The sequence below is a fragment of the Larus michahellis genome, chromosome 2 (genome assembly GCF_964199755.1).
Source record: "Larus michahellis chromosome 2, bLarMic1.1, whole genome shotgun sequence".
NCBI lineage: Eukaryota > Metazoa > Chordata > Aves > Charadriiformes > Laridae > Larus > Larus michahellis.
In genome coordinates this window covers 119,897,109-119,913,783 of record NC_133897.1, presented here as the reverse complement: position 1 = coordinate 119,913,783, position 16,675 = coordinate 119,897,109, and the positions used below count along the sequence as shown (strand labels likewise).

Genomic DNA, 16,675 nt, shown 5'->3' with positions numbered 1-16,675 from the left:
AATATCATGGCCAAGCCGTTGATAAGTAGCAGCAAACCCCCAGGCAAAGGTGAAGGAATATTTTCTCAGTATTTGTGACCTTTGCTGATCATTTTGGAAAACTGCTTTTCTCTGTTGGCTGATGTCAGGAGAGCAAAGGTGGCTGCTGCTGCCTTAGCAAAACCCCCTATTTTCTGCTGGGGAAGAGAAGTGCAGGACACAGAGGGATAAACCAGTTTTGCCAACGTGAGTGCATCTGCAGCAGTTGTTTTTCACTTTGGAGTGGCTATTTGTGTGCACGGGTAGTGTAGCTGCAGAGAGAGGAGAAGGCAGTCAGTTGCCTTGACACAGAGCCCTGTTCCTTTCTTTGCACCAGCAACTATGCCAGCTACATCGAGCCACTGACTCTTTGCCAGCACTGTTTGCTATTATATCTGTCAGGGGAGTGTTCCTAGTGTAGATGTGGCCTTGGCAGCAACGCTTGCTTGCCTATGTGTACTTGTGAGATGATTCTTTCATGCCACCTTCCTTGAACTGTCTTTGGATTTATATTTGGTGATCACCATGTCCTTTCTTTTCTAGGAGCTCCCCTTTAGCGTGGTTCAGTCACTCACAAGAAGACTGAAGACTGGAAGAAACACAACAACAAAACCCAAAGCAGGCTAGCAGGAGGTTGGCTGACAAGGTAGGACTTCTCTCAACATCTGGCTTATGCTGGTCGGGATGGAGAAAGGTTGCCTGGAGGTATATATGGGAGTATTGCCTTTGCAGGAACTAGCACGGCAATTTTCAGCGACTCTGGCATGAGAGGGAGAGTTTTGCCAGATGGGCGTTTTTCCCTGGCAGACATTTTCAGCCTTAGCCTTTGCCTCAGGAGATGACTGTGTCTATTTTCACAGGCAGTCAACTAAAATCCTCTTTAAACTTATAGGTCTCTTCATGTCCCCCCAGCAGCTGTGACAGGACCAGCAGGGCATGGATTAAAATATCGATGAGCTTCTGGCAAGCCACTGTTTTCAACCAGGAAGGGAACGAATAAGAGTAAGATGTGGTTGCAAGGTTCATCCCCCTCCTGACTGCTATCACTACACGAAAACTCACTGCTGCCTATTACTGCTCAGTGTTCACAAGTTTCTTGTACGAAACAAGGTAGTGGGACATTACTAAAACACGAAAATTACCCTTATAATTGCAGCTGCGATATATACACTACATGTCGAACCAAGAACAAAGCACATAGTACCTTAGCATTTAGGCACCTTTCCTCCTTTGCATAAACTCATCCATCAAGTATGGCCAGAGTAGCCCAGCTCCTATAATTCCTTGCAAACGTGGGAAATGACAATGATGTAAAATCGGTATGAGGTGAAAAACTGCTGCTTTTCAGGAAGTGGCTAGGAGAAAAACATTATTGATTTAAAAGTTGATTTCTCCAAATTTTTCCAAACAGAAAAGCAGAGCTGCTTTCCGCAGATTCCTATTTCTACAAAGAGAGAGATTTGTAGCAAGGAGATGCTAACATCCGTTTTTCAAAGCTCATGCATAGTATTGACTGCTTAGGATAATTTCTATCACACAGAAATATATCACAAACTAGAATACACTTTTGTTTTGGAAAAGGAATGTTCCAGACAGTTGCTGCTTCTTTAGCAGAAGAGTAGTGAGTATCTCTTTTAAATATCCTTTTATGTGCTCTACAGTGAGTCTAGAAAATTAGTCTGGTTCCAAAACCTGTGAATCACTCATTATAATCATTATTCGTATGTCTAAAACCTTGGAACGGACTGTTTCTGAAGGGTGGATGTAGTAACAGCCCTGTTCAAATTCTACAATCTGCCCCTTTCTTTATGCAGGTCAGCTGCTCGACAATCCCAGACCAATATACACACTCTCAGACTTCGGGCTATTCAAAACATAGGTAAAAATCCAGATTTCACAGCTTGAGTTTCTCTTGTAGCCGTATTTTGTATCCCTCTGAAAGACTTCCTCAGTTGAATAGGATCGTTTATTGGATAGAAATTCATACTTCAAATACATATCTCAATGTATTTCCATATTATGCTATTATCTCACATTTTCTGGAAGAGTGTGTTTAGAAATATAACTGTATGGAAAGGGAGTATTGCACCATCGGTGCCAATTTTCTCTCTGAAACTCATGGTACAGTTGAGTAATGCTTCTGAGAATGGTGGGTTTAATGTCAAAAATCTGGGAGGGAAGGTTGTTTGTGTGTTTTGTTATTTAACAACACCAAATACCTCTGCTTATTGTCTCTATGTGTATAGGTGTGTTCAGGGAATAATTTTTACAGGTAGGAAAGCTGAGAGATTCTGACACCCAAAGGATACACAAAGAGATACACGAACATAAATTTCTATGGTGCCCTGAAGGTACTTCCATTGTATTATAGCGCTTCTCGTGAGCAGTTTTGGCTCAGGCAGTAGAACCGTGAAGCAAAGCTGAGTGGTTCTGGTCTAGATGAACTGAGAAGGAGGTAGATTATAGTACCTCTAGAAGCTGTGGTTTTTGTTATAAGGTACTGGAATATAAAATAGCAAAGAGAAGTTAATCAAATGCTTATTTTTCTCCTTAACAATATTTCCCTACGCCCCCCAACACACACACATATACACAAACGCACACACTTTACCCTCTTCTCCTCAGCGTAGTCTTTTAATTAGAATGAGTTGAGCAGTTAAATTGGAACAATCTTAGAGCAATTTGTACAATCTTATGAGATACATTATCAGCTGTGCCCTGAATTCTGCTTACTGTAGCTGAACAGTTAGACCAATTGAAGTTTCGTCCATGTTCAATCCTGCTGATCCCACATGATCCAGCCCAGAAAAGCTTACAGTGACCATAAGGGGTACATTAGTCCTTCTGCAAAGCATACTTACTAATCCGAATAAAACATCTGGCTTGCACTGGGAGGAGAGGTTTCGAATGTGCATAGGGGAAATCCAGTCAAAGTAAAGGACAGCAGAGGCAGAGGCGAACTCTGATTTGTTCTCTGCCCTCACAGGTTGCACAGAATTGGTCTTCTCCCACCCATTTTGCATCAAAGGCAGATTTTCCTTGCAACGAATGCCTGAAGGCAGGAAACAAAGCCAGCGTGGTACTATCCCGTTGCACCCCTCAGAAAGCCTCTGCAACCATCGAGCGAGCCAAGGGGCTGTTTCTCAGGGGAAGGAATAACTGGGGAGGGAAGAGGGAAGCAGAGAATGTCAGAGAAATTAAGAGAATTTCCCAAAGTTCATTATAAATGCGTATACACACAGGAGGCGATGACACCAGGGCTCACATTTTCAGTCCTGCAGACTCAAAGGCAAACTTCTAAGCCCTTCTTTGTCTACTTGTCCACAAGGGTCACGATTTGCTAGAGGTCTTAGCATCTCGAGCTCCCATTGCTGGCAGAGGGATTTAGGGCTGCTGAAGGCTTCTGAAAGACAGCCATGGAAGAGCCCCAAAAACCTGAAGAGAGGCTTTCTGTGAAACTACTCTGTGGTCCCTTGAATACCCATATGGCCTGTAAGATTATCCATATCTTCACAAGGGACCCAGAAACTCACAGGAGATTTTGGCACACTAAAACCTGACATTTCTGGAGAAGAATGTAGTTCAATCTGAGAGTTCTCATACCAATGATAAAATTACATAAATCAGCTTCATCTTCCACTCCAGTGATGCTGTTTCTCTTTAAAACATCTACCCACACCCACAGACTTTCTGGTCTTTCTCTCTGAAGCAGACAACTGAGTGGGCATGGAGTTCAGGAGATTTTGGTGCTGTGATGCAGAGAGAGACAACACCCCGTCTCACAGCGACTGGCATGTCATGTCTGGGCAGCTGAGGGCAGAGCTGAGGGATCCATACGAAAACCCATTCCTACTTTTGTTTCTATGTGCATTTGCATTGCCTAACACAGAGACAACTTCACACCCAGGAACTGTAGTGGGATATGGAAATACTTTCCAGGAACTGTAGTGGGATATGGAAATACTTTCGTTCAGCTTCTATTTTTCAGCTGAGTGAAAGGGCATATGTGCAATAAGTACAAGTGGGACATAGGGACTGCTTAGAAACAAGTACTTGTTGCTGCATCATTTCAGCCACCTTCCTGTAGCAGAGCTGTGGCTTTATTCCCCGTTATTCTCACAAACATAGAAGGGATGGGGTCGCCTGGTTCATTTCACAGTTAAATAACAAAATCTGTTTCTTCAAATGCTGCATCAAAATGTTGCTGGTCACAAAGAAAAAAATACCTTATTTTTAACACTCCTTGGGGGAAACAAATCTGGAGAAACTGTGTTCATAAATCTCCTTCAAATGCAATGTAAAATCCTTTCTATTCTTCAAAAAAGAGCCACCGACAAAATATCTAATGCAGGCAACTGTTGCTAGCTTTTATTTCCACACTGAGATGCTCTTCTTAATATTTTTGAAACAAGATTGCTACACGCATGAAGCTTATGGAACTGCAGGAGGGAATTCTGAGAAGAAGGTCAAGCTGACACGAGGGCCTTCCTGAGAAGAGCCCCTGTACTTGTTTCCAGACAGGATTACAGCTAAATCAGGAATAATGCCCTTTAGCAAGGGGACACATACGATCCGCAGCCGTTGGAAAACCTGCCTCTTCAGAACCTGCAATTTTCCAAACTGTTAACATTGACAATGATACGGCAAAACTACTATAGTTTTCCAGAGGCTAATTATGAACAGGTGACGATTTGAGGAAAAAAATTCAGAAATCAAATATTGAGCTCAGTTTGAGCTCATTAAGGTTGCTATTCAGCATCAGTAAAATATTCATAATGCACAAACACAATGTAGTTTTATGTAAACCTGTTTAAAAAAAGATAACTCCAAGTAAAACAGAGCAGAATTTGGTTTAATGTGTTCTCCTTTGTATGCAAATTACCTCCAAGCAGTTAATAAAGGTAAACCTTGCTAACTTATTTAGGGATATGTGACAGCTCTTATGGGTTATACTGATCTCTTGCGAACTTTGCTGACGTCAAAAATACACCCTTAGATTGGAGTACAGCCACACCAGGAGTAAATTCAGGCCTGAGCTGAGGCAAGGAAGGCTGCAGGGAAGGAAGGATAAGCAAAGCCAAGGGTTTTTCCTCTCCTCTCCTGGGAAAGTGCTATGGAAATGTTTAATTTGCACGTGAAAAGGTGCAGATAGGACTTTAGTGTAGCAGTTAACATCGACTCCTTTGAGAACGCCTCCATTTTATTCACCTGTGTTTGTATTTTTGACCACCGTGTAGAGGAAAGGCCAGGCTGCAGTCCCGTCATAATATGACAGAGGACAAACAACAATTTCTACCCAAAATGTTTTGCAGCTGCTCCAGCGGGGATTTGCCCTGTCCCACGGAAGAGATGTGAGACTTACACCCATGATTTTATGACTCGGAGATGAAAGTTTTACCAAATGAGCCTTCTTGAGGTAATAAATGCATTTTCTTATTTCTTAAGAAAATACACCTTTTCTTAACCATTGCTGACATCATTTGATAAACTCCTTGCTGCAGGTAAAATAACAGTACAAAGATATTTTCCACATTTTTAAAGGATGCCACATTGTTATTTTTCTTCACCTTTCTCCATAATAGCCACTTGCTAGCTTAAAATTAAAATTTGTTCCTTTGCTGACTTTTTTTCTTCTCTGTATTATGCAGGTCACTAATGAGTGCCAGGCTGCTGGCATTGGCTTATTTATTTATTAGAAGGAGAAGAGCAGTGAGGCATTTAAAACAGTCACGTACAAACAGCCACACTTCTTTTTTTTTTTTTTTTTTTTTTTTGCGGTGACACACTGTAAGACAAAAATAAAGTTAGGTCAAGACACAGGTCTACTGAACTCGTAAACTGTTCATTTCATCTGGATGGAAAACTTCAAAAATGTTCTTTACCGCATTTTAATTGACAAGCTGTGAGAATCTTTATGCTATCAATCCAGATTTAAGTACTTACTTAAAAATTACTCCATTGCTAAGGCTGCGTAACTTTAGTAATGGTTGCAATGACCCTGTCCCACCCAAACCCAGCCGGAGAAGGCATAAATGGTTGAGGAGAGTTTTTCCTCTTGCGTGCTACTAGCTTTTGGAAGAATATTAAAAATTAAATTTGAAGATGAAGCCATACTGAGTGTTTCTTGGGGCACGTAAACTTAGTTTTCCTGTCAACCACTCCTGGTTAATTAACCTAACACATTCGTGCTCGTTATACCGCAATAATAAAGCATTCGCAAATGGTGCGATCCCTACGTGAGAAGTCCTACCATGTTATTATGCTTATCATTTGAAGAGAAGAGGAAGGACAAAGAGAATGTATTGGGTTGGATGTATTTTTAAGCAAGAGAATTAGTCATTCTTTAGGCTGCAGCAACTGCCTTAGGAGAAAAAGGCGATTGTTATATTTTGCATTGCTTTCTTTAAAATACTAAAACCATAAAATAAAAAGCTAATTGTAGGTATTCGCTGGACACGTCTGGTTCCATTCAGGGGCTTTATTGGGCAGTTTTGGCCTCGCAGCCTGGTCTTTTTCATATGAAATGTCAGCAAAGACTCTGAATTAATGGACTGTGAAGTGCTTAGAAACATACCGTTTCACAAAAGTGTACTGCGAGGATGTGACACTAATGGGAGGTGACCCATGGGTTTATGACAAAATAGCCCACTCTAACAACAGCAACAAAAAAAAATAATACGGCTTCTATACACGGTGGTGTTGAAGAAAGCAATATAGAGCGGAGTGGGAGGTAAAGAATGGTAGAATAAGGGAATAGCGATAAATAATAAGATTTGTAAATCATTTGGTTATCCCCGGTTTTCTTTTCTTCAGGAAAAGGGAGCTGCAAACTCCCGGCTGCAGAAGAGGAAAAAGGCAAGGCTCCAGTTCAATTGGATAATTGGAGAAGGAAAGTTAGTAGCATTTGCGAGCGATGTCACATGAACCTCAGTGGTAAATTCCTGGATTTGCTTACATGTATTTGTTTTCTTTTAATTTTGCTGCTTTAAAAAAAAAATAAAAATAAAAAATGCAGTGCAACTCCTTCAATCTTTCTGCAATTCTGCATGGTTGAGCATTTGAAATGAGTTTGTGTATCACCCCCAGGCATTGATTCAGACTTGATTGGGGCAAAGCAGACTCCATGTGCTTATTTTTATACACGTCATTTGGGAAGTTATATAGCCAAGGGAACAGAAAATGTGTTGCTCCACTGCCAAATTATCACATATCCCTCGATCAAAACGGGAGGTGATCCTAATCAACAAGTTGTGCGACCTTAGTGCAATGGCAATGTCAGGTCAACTCGGGAAAGTGAAGAGACAGATCTAAATACAAATAAAAAGAAAGAGAGAGACAGAAAGAAAGAAAGAAACAACCAACAATCCTTATAATTATCATCATCTGCTGCTTTTCCCTCTTCTGGCAAAGAAACACTCCATCCATTTGCAGAAATCGCCCGCGGAAACGTTACATCAAAACTAATCACAACGATTAAAATCAGCTTTTCTGTGCAAGAGGAGAGTAAAAAGCAAGTTGGAGGCTGGAATGAGACTGTTTTTTCCACCAAAAAAATCCGAAAAAAAAATACACGCGATATATATATATATATATCTATATGCACGTTTCGAAGGAGATCAATTTTATGCCCGTGTGATCAGTTAATTTAATTTAACTTTTATTTCGGAGATTGATTCCGACTGGAGGTAGAGACATGAGCTAATTGTATCCTGATCCTTGCCTTGAGGGGTTTCAAAGCCCTGGAGCAACTATTCTCTGTATTTTGCTCTGTCTACCTTAGCCAAGCTATTGCATTTCTCTCTGGTGTAGCGAGGAGAGCAGACCGCTGCCGGGAGAGAGAAATATCGGAAGTGTGAGTTGGGGGTGGGGGGTGGGGGGAAAGGGGAGAAAAGGGGGAAAAAAAAAAAAAAAAAAAAGAAAAAAAAAAAAAAAGAGGGACACTTTTGCGGCTCCGATGTTCCAGGTAAGGGCTGCTCCTCGGGATTGTTGTTGTTTGCAGCGAAGGGTGCGGAGGGAGTCGGGCGCCTCTCGCTTCCACGCATGTGCCGGGGCGCTCGCAACCCCAGTTGCGCGGGGACGCGGCGCGGCCGCTCTCGCCCGCCGCGCTCCCCCGCGCAAACCCGCGCAGCGCCGCGGGGAGGCGGGGAGGGAGCGGAGGGAGGGAATGAGGGGGGCTGCGCGGCGGTGGGTGGGGGGGCGCTCCTCCTTTTCCCCACCGCCTCTCCGAGGAGGGGGTGATTTTTTTCGGGGGGGGGGGGTGGAGGGGAAAGGATTTATTTAATTTAAATTTGTCTATTTTCGCGCGGGTGTGTGTGTGTGGTGTGCGCGGCTGGCATTGTTCTCCGTCGGGCTGCAAGGAGGGGGCCGCCATTGTGTGTGTGAGGAGAGAGCGGGAGGCACCTTTCCCCCCCCCCCCGCCTCACACACCCCCCCCTCCACCCCCGCACCGCCGTCCCTCCGCCGTGCACCTCCTCCGGAGCTTCCCCGCGGCGGGCTTTGTTGCCGGGGCGGACAAGGGAAAGGCAGCCCCGCGGCCCTTTTCCCCACCGGGCTAGCGGCAACGGTGGCGGCGCCTCGGCCGCGGGGGCTGAGGCGCCGCCACCATTGCCGCCAGCCGCCGGGGCTGAGGCGCACGTTGGCGGCCGTTGAGGTGACTGAGGCGCCCGCGACCGTTGGCGGCCGTTGAGGTGACTGACGCGACCGTTGGCGGCGGGACGGCGCTTACCACCCACCCACCCCCCCCCCGGGACCGGTCGCCGCTGCCCCCGGTGTCCGACGCCGTCCCGGAAGAGAGGGAACGTGGTCCGCCGCCTCAAAAAACAAAAAGGAATAAAAAAAAGGAAAAAAAAAAAAAAAAAAAGAAAAAGGAGGAGAAAAAAAACCAACCACAACCGTTCGCCGCCTGTTTCCAATCAGCGAGATACAAGTTTATTTGAGCGCGCCCTGCGGGCACCTAGCGTGCTGGGATTGTTGGGGCAAATTAAAAATGGGCGAAACGCTTCTCCCTTCTCCGGCGGCAGAGGCGGGGATGGGGGGGGGGGGGGGGGGGCTGGCCAGAGGCCTGCGGGCGCTTCCCGCCGGCCGGCGGGGGAGGGAAAGGAGCCAGAACCGCCCCGCTGCACCTCCGAGCATCGCACGGTGTGAGATGGCGGGGGGGGGGGGGGAGGGCAGCAGGCGGGTGCGGGGCTTGATGGCCCGACTGATGATTTTTGTTCTCTGTCACAAGAACGGAGCGAGAAGCTGCGCCTGAAAAGCAACTTTCCATCTTTCATCTCCCCCCCCCCCCTTCCCGCGACCGCCGGGGGCTGCGAGCGGGGAAACTGCGGGGCGACCTGAGGAAGTTAGTGCCTGGGAACAACGAAAAAGTGGCAATTTAATGCCACTTGTAACGTTGGGTTCAGCAGCGGCCGTGCAGGGATGCTGGCTGGCCCCGCGGGTCGGAGGCGCTTGGCGAAACTTCCCTTCGCCTGTTCAAAATGACTGCGGTGATTTTGGTGTATTAATGACGCCCGAAGCGCAACGCGAAATGTTCTAGCACACGCTAGAGGTCCCTCTCAGAGCTGTCAGACGTTAGGGTGTTTTCAGGTTGGGTTGTTCTGTATTTTTTTTTTTTTTTTCCCCATTTTCACTGTTTGAACAACATTGACTATTGCTGCAAATACCAGCGCAGTGTACATTAATCAAATAAGGGTGAAGAAGGTTTTGCGACGTTTCTGTTTGTGCCCTTGTTGCATGGGCATCAGTGGGTCAGTTAATGTGCACATTCCTCTGCGCTCTGAAAAACGAATCTAAACGGGATTGATTTCATGCAGTGATTTATGAGTTTTGTTTGAAATATCCTCACAGTTTGTTGTTGTTGGGGCCAAGTTCCAAATTTCGTACTTGGTTTTCTTGTGTGAATCGTGCCATGGAAGTAAACAGCCTAAAACTTGAATAAGGATTCCAGGCTATGGCTTGCACTTTTGAAAAGAGAAATATGCAAGCAAGCAGAAAAGCTGAGTATTAAAATTATAAAGCGTCAATAAAGGTGATGGAGGCAACTAGAAGTGATTGATCCCCAGCAATTTTCATATCCAGACCATGTTACGGAACTAACCAGTCCCCCCAGTCTTCATGTATTACAAGCAGCATTATCACCATTTTACGGATGGAGAAACTGAAAAATAAAAAGAAGGTCACTGACTTGCCTAAAGCCATATAGCAAATAAAAGATAGATCTGGAATCAGCTAGGACAGATTTAGATCTCTTGCTGATATGCACTGCTTTAGCCATTGATTTCAGGGGAATTCCTCTGGATTTAAGTCAGATTCGGACCTTAGGTGCTGCGCTTTCCCTTAGAAATACTGCCTTCATCTAAATTTGGTTTTGAATGCAACTGAATTAGATGCAAGATTTTGGGGGGAATATTTGGTGTACATCTAATTTTTAAAAGACAAATACTGTGAAACTTTAGGACTGTGTTTGCTTTTGATTATTCTCCCCCCCCCCCCTTACAATTTCATTTGTCACATCAGCGTAGTTCCCTAGTTGGTTTTTGGTATTGTTTTTTTTTAATGAACAATTTCCTCATGTCTAGTGCAGCTTTTGTTACTGGTTTCCGAGAAGCGCTTCTTACTGGATGTCTCTGAATGAAGCCTTCAGCTTTAGGTTGAACCAACCTGAGAACAAATCGTTTTGCATGAGGAAGACTTCCAGTCATTGTGGACCTCACTCGGGCAGAAATGAAAAATGGCATGACTATCGTATACAAAAAAGCCAGCCTTTCCCCTGCGTAGAGGAAAGGCTGCATGTAGAAGACTTGCTCACATAGGCTCTTTATTGGATTATGATAAGTTTATATATGGAGAAAATGCGATGTGAAAGGAAATATTCACTGATCATAACAAATGTGAGTGCATTATTCAAAGTGGGGTCTCTCACAATTAACGAAATATCAAATCTGCCAGTCACAGTCAGACAGCCTTTCACATGAGCCTAGCTGGGAAGGAATGATAATTTCTGCTTTCTGTATTCCAACCACTCTAAAAACATTTTCAGGACACCATAAAACAGACGCAGATGCACAGATTGTGATTATGGTGCTTTACTGTTCATTTATTAACGTGTGCTGGTATATACAAACTGCCACCACTAAAGCATGATGTAAAGTTCCTGCGTTCGTAAAATGCTGGTACTTCAGGGAGCTGATAGTCCCTCAGTGTTGCTAACACCCCTGCAGGGAGGGTCCGACCCCCATCATAATGTATGGGGATGTAGACATAGAACATGGCTGTAATTAAGAATATTCTCCCCCGCTGTCCCAACAGGACTTGTATGTCTCTGAATTAGAAAGCATTTGGGAGGGAATTCACCCCACACAGTGTATGCGATTTGTCTAAGACCATGTGCTGACTCACTGGCTGAGCCGAGTTTTAAATGCCAGAGCTTTAGCCCCCTTTCTCGTGTTCTGTGCAGTTAACTACTGTGCCTCACTTGCAATGTGTGTTCAATTCTTCTCTGGTACCAGAGGAAAAATTATGTCGATCAGAAGCAAATTCTAGCAGAGATGCCTGCTGTTACTTATTTTGGATCCTTTTACACTGCTGCAGCAGAGCCAAGTTGGATCTCCTTCCAGGAAACAAATTTAGTTAGTTGTTGTTTTTTTCTGACAGAAACATAATTCTTACTTTAAATGGAATCTCTTCTGTTGGTCGGCATTGCACTTATGTTTTCTTTTTACAGCCTGGGTAGAATTCATCTCTGGTGTAGTGCCATTGACTTCTGTGTTGTTTCACAAAGAATTAATTTGCCTTCCTGTATTAAAATACAGATTTCTGTTGTCCTACTTTTCACAGAATACAACTTCTTTTTTTTTTTTCAGTTTGAAGGAGAAAAATATAAAATGCACATCTTAATTTCTGTTTTGTCCAACTTTACTACTTGTGCAGGCAGAGGTACCTCTTCTTTCACTGCTTCTCTGGTAAATTAAGTTGAATGTGAAAATACATTTAGAGAATGTCTATAGGCGGGAGGAGGGAGTAACTACTATCTTCCTAGCTGATAATACGTTCAAAAAAAATTAATGTATGTGAAAGCCATTAGCACATTCCATATTGATGATGTATGTTGTGGCTTTAATAACCTTGGGTTCTCCAATGTGTATTTTAATCATGCTTTTGATCCAGAAATCAAATAAACAACATCCCATATCCAACTGAACCAAAGCTGATGCTGTTGCATGTTCAGCTGTTGTAAGCCCGTGTTTATGAGATGAATGGCTCACCTGATAACCTTTTCCTGATAGCTCCTCATCTGGCTGGCTACCCCCACTGGCAATGGAAGTTACCGGTTTGATGTGGTTGGCAGGTTAGCGCAGATGCGGCTTTGCAGGTGGTTTGTATGCAGCCGAAGTCTACGGGTGAGGGATACGAACCTTAGAAGTGCTTGTTGGGGCAAAGGACAGCTCATCCTGACAAATTATTTAGTGGCTTTTACTCAACTGGTTTTCCTTGCCCAACGCACTCATGAATAAGGAACAACCTTTTAAAAAAACCAAAAGTAACACTGTTCTGTCTCACCCCAGTTAATGGCTCTTTCTGCTTCTCAAACGAGACCTTTACAACTGTGGTCATTCCCCCTCAGCCAGCATTTCTGACTCATTTCTACCTCAAACCTCAGGTTCAGTATAGGCATCTATAGGTTTTCCTTAATTTTCACTGACGTAATTAAGGATGATTTGCAGGATAGCCAACGTAGGACTGGAACTGGTAGTACATAGGCTCAGGCGCGTGCACCCCACTCCTGAGTCTGTGATTGTGGTTGCCTCTATCAAACAGGCAGCTGGTGTGGGGGCAAAACTGTCTCCTACTGCTGTAGTCGGTTTTGCCAGACCTCACCTGTCACAGCTTTTAGTTCTCACGGAAGGACTGCGAAGCCACATTGTGATTTGGTCAGGCAGAAATGATGGGAGGTTGTCTCAGGCAAGGTATTTCCAGCAGACATGAGGAAATACTAATACTTCCATGGAAGCCACAGGTGAAACTTGATCTAGAGCAGAGTGTGGAGCTCTGAGCATCCGTCTTTGAGAAAGGTGAGCTTAAGCTGGAACCGCAGGTAGAATGATTATCGGGGAATGGAGCGTCTGTCTTGTGAAAGGAGATTAGGAGAGGCTTGAATGTCCACGTTAGCAAAGTGTAGTCAGCAAAGTGATACAGCTATTCCCTATAAATACACACAGGTAGTGAATCCCAGAGAGAAGAGAAGTAACTGTTCAAGATAAATGACAATAAACGTGGGTATAAACTGGCCCTGTTTAGGTAATAGTTTCCAGGAACACTTTCTGATACAGTATCTAGAAGATCCAGCATTGAAAGTGAGACCTTGAATTTGGTAATTCTCTGCTTTGGGCATGTCTTTAAAACCTGGTCTACTTGGAGAATATTTACAAAAAGAAGCACTGCCAACCCTTTACCTCAGTGACCTTACCTGCACAGTCCCAATAGGCTACGGTTGACTAAGCTTTTTCATCAACATTTCTGTCAGTGGAGGAAAGGTTTTTTTAAAGAAAAAATGCATTTTAATATATATATATAATCTGTCAAAAAGCAACTTGAGATTCTTTAGCAAAACTGAAACCAGACCTTTCTCACACCTGAAAAACACTACTTATTTTGAATTTTCATTAGATGGAAATTTGAAAAAGACCATCTGACAGAAAAAAATGAAAAAAAATAACCTGAATTTTTCACATTAAAAAATCCTCGGTCAAGGTCTGTTTTTATGATCAGTTAAAATTTTGCCTAAGTGCTTGGCAACAGGAGGGATTTCTGATTTGCTCTTTAGATATTTTTCTCTCATCATTTCTCAGTTCCAGCTGCAAAACTATTTCTGTAGTTCTTCATTTATCTCCTAGTTAGACCTTTAATGCTTACAGTTTTCCTCTGATTTATTTACTGGCATTCACTTTATTTTCATGATACTGTGTAGCAAGGAGAGGAGAGATTTAACAAAGAAACATGAACAAAGAGCCCTTTTCTCTTTTCCTCACCTTCTTACAAACATTAACTTAAAACCATCCTCTTCATCATCCAATCACCCGACAAACTTTCTGTGCGCTCGTTCACTTGCATACCCAGCTTATAACTCCTGGTGGGGAAGGACTGTCTCTCCTGCTGCAGCAGGGCACTGCAGGTATTCAACAAGTAATTAATAATAGCTCCTGCTATCAGTGTTGCCAGAGGAGCAAAGGAAGAGAGGAGAGGAGTGGCAGACATTGAGAACATATAAATAACTGTTGGAAACCACAGTATCCAGGGGCTGCTGAAGTAGCTCAAAGTTAAGGCAAAGTGCTCTTATGAAATAAAAACAGGTTTATTTCCCTGTGTGAACTGAACTTGGCGGCATTTGATGGAAGAGGCGCTGTGCATATCAGCTCTTACAAAGGGAGTCCAGGCCCATCAGCGTGATCCCACAGTCATAAGGGAGGGAGGGAGGAGTGCTGTGGTTGCCCAGACCCAGGGGAAGGAATAAAACGGCTGTCTCTGACTAAAATACCAATGCTGGTCTCCCCAAGGTGTACTGCTCTCTAAATAACCCAGGACTCACCTGGAGGTTTAGTTAAGATGTCCTAAGGGAGATTGATTGATGGTCCATGCATTCAGCACCGGGAAACAGTGCTGAATTATTCAGAGGATCATTATAATTTCTGTAGCCTGTTATGTACCCATTACACCAAACACTTTTCTAAACACTGAATAGACATAATCCATGCACTAAGGACCATTCACACAAGGTAAACAGACTTTCCTAGCTTGCCAGTAACAGGCAAATTTGACACCATTTATCTATAGCAGCCTGTTTCACTGTAAGCGGTGGTATGACAGGAAAGGGGTTAGACAGACTTACCGTCTGTATTGGAGGGAGCCTTACGGGTGATGTCAAGGCAGCTGTGCCAGCTGGTGACTGTAGGTGAAGGCATGAAGACCGTTATAGGAGAAAATGAGAAAAAGACAGACTAGGTGGACTGAGGACAATTAACACACTGATTGTCAAAGGGAGCTCACTGATGGGAGGGAAGTTAGGGGGAGACTTGAAGACTGGTGAGAATCAGCAGATGCAGCACCAATGGAGAGAGGCAAAAGTGAGAGCTGGACAGTTAGTGCTCCATTCTGTGTAGACAAATAAAAGACTGATGGATTTACCCTAGGCATCCAAGAGATGGTCACTGAGATCCAGGTGGGATCTTACATGGATCTGCAGCTTGACTCTGGAGGGAAAGAAGCAGTGGATTTTGAAGGTGGCTGCAGATGTGAGCTGAGGGGAAAAGAACAAGATGGTGCCACCTTCCTTATTCTCCATCTTTTCCTAACAGTGGCCTCTGTGGTACAAAGACAGCTTGGGATTCCTGGAGGCAAAATGAGGACATGATTTTTGCTATTAGCAGAAAATTGATTTTCTAAGACTGTTGATGCTGTTCTGCGGAAGAGGCTTCCTGAAAAATGAGTAGGCAGGAGTGTTCTTGTTTTGGGACATATGAGAATGCAGGTACAGGTTTTGCTGGGCCTTCTGCACTCAGGCAGGTGAAACTCAACCAGGGATAAAAAGAGTTAGCTTCTTCTCAGGGAAAAAGATGGTTCTTTCAGGGGAAGACTGTTGCTTTGAAGACATATTTTCTTTAGCTCAAAGATCTTCTGTATTTATTACTGGCTATATACAATCTTTCCTTTTTTCCTTAATGTTCTTGAACTATTTACATCAGTATCCTGCAACTGAGAGTTCCATGGGTTGCTTAGAGATAAGCTGGAGAGCGATATCCTTAGCCATTTATAAGCTAATGCCTTTTTTAATTCCATTAGGTGCCCTCTTGTTTTATGAAGGGCATCTGATTTCTCCTTCACACCATTCATTATTTTATATACCTCAATTCTATCATCTTTTACTGTTTTCCTTTCTAAATGAAATACTTCTGGTCTTAATCTTTTTGTTTAGAAATACCCCCACATGTCTCTAATCATTTTTGTTGCCTCTGGCTATCTAGTGTAGCTATCTAGCACTCCCATCATTGCGTCTCACTGGATCTTTTAAAGCTAGTTCCAAAGTCATCAGCGTGAAGGAGACTGAAGGATGGTCTTGTGGTTAAAGTACATCACCAAGAGTAGAAAGTTCTGCTTCCAGATCCCCTGCCCTGTGACCTTGGGCGAATCACTCACCTGCAGACATCCACAGTTTACCTTTTAGTCCCAGGAAACAGCATGGGGAAATTTCAAGCAAAATATGTTAAGTGTTTCTCTGTGCCTGGATGGAAATTATTATAGAAGTACAGCCATATTACATGTAGTAGTTTCGATTGTTCAACACAAGGCAGCTGCATGTGTGTTGAAATTTGTAACTTCTCCCTAACTGTTTGATTGTATGGCGCTTGACTGTTTTCTATTTGTTACACTCCTCTGATATTGGGTTCCAAACAAATTCAATTAAGCCATTTCTCTTTGTTATTTTATGGTGAACTTCATATGGAAAGTATGAGTTACAAATAATTTTGGCCAAACAGACACATGGCTTTCATGCATCCTTGGGGACTTGGAAAGCCAGTGCGGCCCTGCTGAAAGTGAAAAACAGAATCAAATTCCGACCTTTTACATGTAGGACACGGCCCATTCCTGGGAGGCGCTGGGTATC

The 16,675-nt window shown here is 43.5% G+C and overlaps 1 protein-coding gene and 1 long non-coding RNA gene across 3 annotated transcripts in view; both read left to right on the top strand.

The window, feature by feature from the left end:
* Positions 1-326: 326 nt before the first annotated feature.
* Positions 327-7,047, top strand: LOC141739501 (uncharacterized). Its single transcript, XR_012585726.1, has 4 exons — positions 327-480; positions 562-664; positions 5,331-5,434; positions 6,832-7,047. It is a non-coding gene; the product is annotated as an uncharacterized LOC141739501 (long non-coding RNA).
* A 769-nt stretch (positions 7,048-7,816) lies between these two features.
* The window catches only part of KCTD1 (potassium channel tetramerization domain containing 1), a 106,839-nt gene continuing 97,980 nt past the window's right edge, over positions 7,817-16,675 (top strand). Inside the window, exon 1 of one of the 2 annotated variants that reach the window (XM_074576881.1) lies at positions 7,817-7,981. In XM_074576881.1, the coding sequence (XP_074432982.1) occupies positions 7,973-7,981 (9 nt within the window). In that variant the 5' untranslated portion in view covers positions 7,817-7,972. The remainder of the gene's footprint in view (positions 7,982-16,675) is intronic. The other variant, XM_074576883.1, reaches the window with a different exon arrangement.